The 5,417-nt window shown below is 38.5% G+C and overlaps 1 protein-coding gene across 1 annotated transcript; it reads right to left on the bottom strand.

Annotated features, from left to right (window-relative positions):
- Positions 1 to 4,243: 4,243 nt before the first annotated feature.
- LOC111877740 (probable calcium-binding protein CML45) lies at positions 4,244 to 5,068 on the bottom strand. Its single transcript, XM_023874250.2, has one exon. The coding sequence runs from the start codon at positions 4,975 to 4,977 to the stop codon at positions 4,441 to 4,443; it is 537 nt and encodes a 178-aa protein (XP_023730018.2). The 5' UTR covers positions 4,978 to 5,068; the 3' UTR covers positions 4,244 to 4,440.
- Between the last annotated feature and the right edge of the window lie 349 nt (positions 5,069 to 5,417).

The following is a 5,417-nucleotide window of genomic DNA, read 5'->3' as shown; positions in this document are numbered from 1 at the left end:
CAACAGCCATCATTCAAGCATCGGTATGCCACCCTTTGAGTTGTTGTATGGGAGGAGGTTTCGGACTCCCATTTGTTGGGGTGAGGTCAGTCAGCGTGTGATGGGTAGTACAGAGATAGTACTTCAGATGACTGAGCAGATTCAGCAGGTCCGGCAGAGGTTACTGACGGCTCAGAGTCGTCAGAAGAGCTACGCAGACAGGCGTCGCTCGGAGCTCGAGTTCCAAGTTGGTGACTTCGTACTCCTGGAGGTATCTCCTTGGAAAAGAGTGATCTGATTCAAGAAGAGATGCAAGTTGGGGCTTTGGTATATTGGTCCTTTCAAGGTGACCGCCAGGGTGGGCAGGGTAGCGTACCGTTTGGAGCTACATGCGGAGTTGAGTCAGATTCACGATACCTTCCACGTGTCTCAGCTGAGGAAGTGTATCGCTGATGAGTCGGCAGTGGTTCTATTAGAGGACATTCAGGTGGATGCGAGCTTGAACTATGTTGAGAGGCCGATCGCGATTCGGGATAGAAGGATCAAGACTTTGAGAAACAAGGAGGTGCCATTGGTTCAGGTCCAGTGGCAACATCGAAAGGGTTCTGAGATGACCTGGGAGCCGGAGTTGGAGATGCGCGAATAGTATCCAGAGTTATTTGTGGAAAGAGACTTCGAGGGTGAAGTCTGATTCTAGTGGGGAAGAATTGTAACATCCGGATTTCCAGGTACATTAATTATTCATTTATTTTTGGAGATTTTGGGAGGGACTCGGCGAGTTGACACTTAGACTCGCCGAGTAGTGTCGCGATTTTCCATCCGGGTTAATGACCGGACTCGGCGAGTCCACGCTGTTTAATGAAACCCTAATCCTCGGGGTTTGAGGCTTATTTAAAGGGCTTATAGCCACCAATTGCGGCTACCAGACCCCTGAGTGAAACCCTAAGCGATCTAGAGCGTTTGTGAGGGAGGAGAGGCCATTTTTTATCCTTGTGTGGGTGTTTTTGCAAGAAGAAGTTGACCAAGGAAAGAGGAAGCTGAAGAAGGCGCTATTCTGTGGATTTCAGAGCCTAAGAACTTCATATTGAGGTATATATTTGATCCTTCTTCAGTTTTGGGTGTTAATCCTTGAGAGTTAGGGTTTCTAGCCCATTTAGAGTGTTATTGTTAATGCAATTGGTCCCTTCTTTGTGTTGAGGTTGCGGATCTGGATCCAAAGAGCGTCCAAAGACCTAAGCCCCTTGATCTTTATGGGGTGTCATTAGGTAATATGAGCTTAGGGTGGCATATGGAGGCCATTTCTTCAAATAGATCCATTGGGTCTTTGCATGGGCATCAAGATCCAAACTTTATGTGTTTGTATTGCTTAAGGAGGCCAGATCTATGAGTTAGAGGAACGGATCTGACCTCAGGAGGTCATTTGACCTCGAGCATGGCATGAACTCGCCAAGTACCAAGAGTAGACTCGGCGATTAGGGTATAGGGTTTCCCCATAGTTCACTCAGTGAGTTCTTGCCGAGTTTGGGGAATGACTTAGTGAGTCAGAGGGAATTAGAGGACTAGATTTCAAGGCGGAACTCGCCGAGTTCATATTAGGACTCGGCGAGTTGAGTCGGGGTGGCCCCGCGATTCATTCCAGGTGTAACTCGTCGAGCAGGGGAAAGACTCGACGTGTCATGCGAGACTAAAGGTATAGTGGACACGCGTAGACTCGTCGAGTCACCCAAGTGCACTCGACGAGTCGGGTTAAAGTCTGACCATTGACTTTGTTGACTTTGAGGGCTTGGTCAACAATGGGGTCTTTGTGTCAAGAGAGGGTTGAGTCTAGTCTCGAGAGTTATATTTATGAGAGTATTTTACTTTATGTGATTAGGCGGAGGCTAGACCATATTTTCACCGAGTCGGAGATTTACCGAGACATCCGAGGTGAGTCTTCTCACTATACTTACCTAGAGTGGTAACATAGTTATGTGCTAGTATACTGTTGAGTTATGTGCCAGTGTATTTGTATGCTATTTATGTGTGTTATTGTGATATGTAATATGCATGATTCAGAGTTTCCAGAGATAGGACCAGTGGGTCCACAGAGTTAGGGCTAGAGAGCCCACAGAGAGTTGGGACTGGAGGGTCCCACTGAGACACACTGACCAGAGGGTCAGCAGAGCTATAGCCTTGAGTGGCTAATATGTGTTAGAGTGGTATTTTGGGAAACTTATTAAGCTTTATGCTTACAGTGTTATGTGTTATGTGTTTCAGGTACCAGTGATGATCACGGGAAGGCGCCGGCATGATTCGTACACACACATGGGATTTTATGTATTTCGATCTTGGGAAATATTTGTGGAACAAAGATATGATACAATGAGATTTTATTAATAAATGTGCATGGAAAATGTGTTTTGAAATTGTGAAAATTTGTTTTAATTTTTACGGTGTTACAGGTATGTATTTTTATTTAAGTTGCATTTTATAATATATACAGACTAATAACATAAATAAATTGTTAAAAAAAACCATTAACAGCAACACCTTTAGGGATGACAATGACTAATTGCGATGACAACTGATTTCGGGAAGAGTAGCCGGAAAAATTCTGACCGGTGGCCGGAAGGATAATAGAAACGACGGCAATAGCGACGACAATAATCATTTAGTGACGACAAGTATTAGAGACGACGTTATTTGCGACGAAAAATGAGTTTTAGCTACGATGTAATAGCGACGACATGTCATCGCTAAAGGTATAGCGACGACACGTGGCATTAATTGCGATGTTTTTTTTCGTCGCTAAAGGGTCCTTTTTTTGTGTTTTAAGAGGTGGAGATGAGTATTTATATTGGTAAAAGGTTAAATAAAATGATTTTTTAACGATCAATGGAGAGAGAGAGAGAGAGAGAGAGAGAGAGAGAGAGAGAGAGAGAGAGAGAGAGAGAGAGAGAGAGAGAGAGAGAGAGAGAGAGAGAGAGAGAGAGAGAGAGAGAGAGAGAGAGAGAGAGAGAGAGAGAGAGAGAGAGAGAGAGAGAGAGAGAGATTCTAGCTTTTCTTCACTTTCAAGGTATATCACTCATTCGACAGAACTATTCTCGCTTTTATTACTTTTAGTAAAAATATCACAAGTGACACCACTAAATACATCAACATATTAGAAATTTTGATGATCAAATTTTGAATATTTCTATTCATTTATGTTTGTTTTTGTTTATTTATATTTATTTATGTTTATTTATGTCAGTCTATGTTTTGTTTATGTTCATTCCAATGAGAATTCCATGTACGTTAGCATCTTAAAACCATAAACGAACAAACATGAACAAAATATTATGTCAAATAAACAATTATGATCGAGAAAAGTTTATTTATTTGTTCATCTTTGTTTGTATTTTTGCTTGTTTAAACAAACATGAACAAATCGTTTTTTTGTCTGTTTGGTTCATTTATATCCTTAATATTAAACAAAATCTAGAATGTTCACTGTTAACTACGCTTTTATTTATTGAAATTCAAAACTATATTTGATTTGTTATGAAATAACTTAAAAATATAGTTATCAATTTAATATTTATTAGAATATTTAGTTTAAACAAAATTTATTTGCTTTTGTCATATAGACAGTTAGATACTATGTACTTTCTGCTAGTAAGTAATAAAAAATTAATTGTAATATTTTAAATAAAATTTGATGTTGAGTTATAAATTTATTCAAATAAAAAGTTTAAAAGAAAAGGCATGCTATCCTCACCAAAGTTCATCGTTGTTTCCATGTCGCCTATTTATGTTAATTATTTTGAGTCGGCCATGGTCGTGGATGTGAAGTGGCATCTTTACCATTTCAAGCATCATTCTAAATTCTAAAGGAATCATCGACATAATGATGTAGTAAAAACATAATGATGTAGTAAAAATACGAGTATTTTTTTAAACTGTATATAATTAATATTCAATAAATCTTAAAATCTCTATGCTGCAAACGAAACTAATTGATCTAGAATTATATGGGAAATCCATTTGATATTGGTTCTTTAAAAAAAAACTAGTATAAGCTACACTTTTTGCAAAAATGTTTATTAATTAATGCTGTGAAATGCCAATGGTTATATTTAGCATCGGATATTACATTGGTGCTTAAACAACATGAACTTGGCTAGCTATGTCACCCTATTTTGAGTAAATTTGGTTATGAAGCCAAGAAGGTCCTCTTAATACAATGAGTCACATAAACAATCTTTTAGATATTAAACCAGCATGTATGTTCTAGAAGGATCAGTTGTAATGAAAACGCCATTAGAAAGTCAATGTCTTTAGTGATGATCTAATTCGATCTATTGAACACAAATTGCGCAAAAATAATAGAAAGCCGATATATGTACATAACATACGAACCACACTACAACCAAATACTTATTTAAAAAAAAAAAGGTATAGAAATGATACCAAGTGACGGGGTGATACGCTATTTCAAGACTAACAAAAGCCATCTTCCACGACTTTCAAAAATTCCCGAAAGCTAATCTTACCATCTTTATCAACATCATATCCAGTGATCATCCGTTCACAATCACTTTCAGATACGTGTAAAAACCCCATATTAGAAAGCACATTCTGAAGCTCTTTTGCATCTATATACCCATCGTTGTTCTTATCATACACACCAAACGCCTCTTTTACTTCATCAAAGCTTGGCTCATCACCAACGAACAGATTCACCATCTCTTCGAACTCAAGACTTTCCCTTTGATCATCAGGATCCCAAAACGTTCCTAATCTTTCCATCATAACCTTAGGGTTCACTCCCAACTCCTTCTTCTTACCTGGGCCATTCTCCACATGGCATGGCTCAGTGGCACGGGCTTCTTCACGTGGTTGAGCCGCCATGCAAGGGGTGGCCGGTGTAGCAAAGATAAACTGAAAAAGAGGGTGGGCAAACAGCGAATACAAGTCATGTAATAAGATAAACCATTCTATAAACATGAGCGATATGAATAGATACATAAAGATCATTGTGTTAGTTTCTTAGTCTAAGTTGTTAGTAGAAGTCGATGGATGATGAAAGTAAACATAAGGATCCGTTGGCTTTTGTAGGAAAGTTAAAGAAAGGAAACTAAGAAGAAATTCATATAATGTGATCATGAAACTGATAGAAAGCGACATTTTCGTGGACGTCACAACCAATTTATTGAAGGTGAGCTTCCTGGTAATATCGTGGGCAATAACTTTAAGAATAAGGCTCCCATGTCGAGAGGATGGTCCATATGAATAATTCTGAGATGAATTATAAATTAATTATATATTTATTTAAATAAAAAATTTAGTAGTTTATCGGTACTATATCTTAGTTTTATCTAGATAAAATTACATATTTGCTCCCTAAAGTTTATTGCAGTGTTCGTCCAACTATGAACTTTGTTGCAACATTGGTCCATATTTCAAACTATATTAGC

This window comes from Lactuca sativa, chromosome 4 (assembly GCF_002870075.4).
Source record: "Lactuca sativa cultivar Salinas chromosome 4, Lsat_Salinas_v11, whole genome shotgun sequence".
NCBI classification, from domain to species: domain Eukaryota; kingdom Viridiplantae; phylum Streptophyta; class Magnoliopsida; order Asterales; family Asteraceae; genus Lactuca; species Lactuca sativa.
Note: the sequence above shows the minus strand (reverse complement) of the source record. Positions and strands in the feature narration are given on the sequence as shown.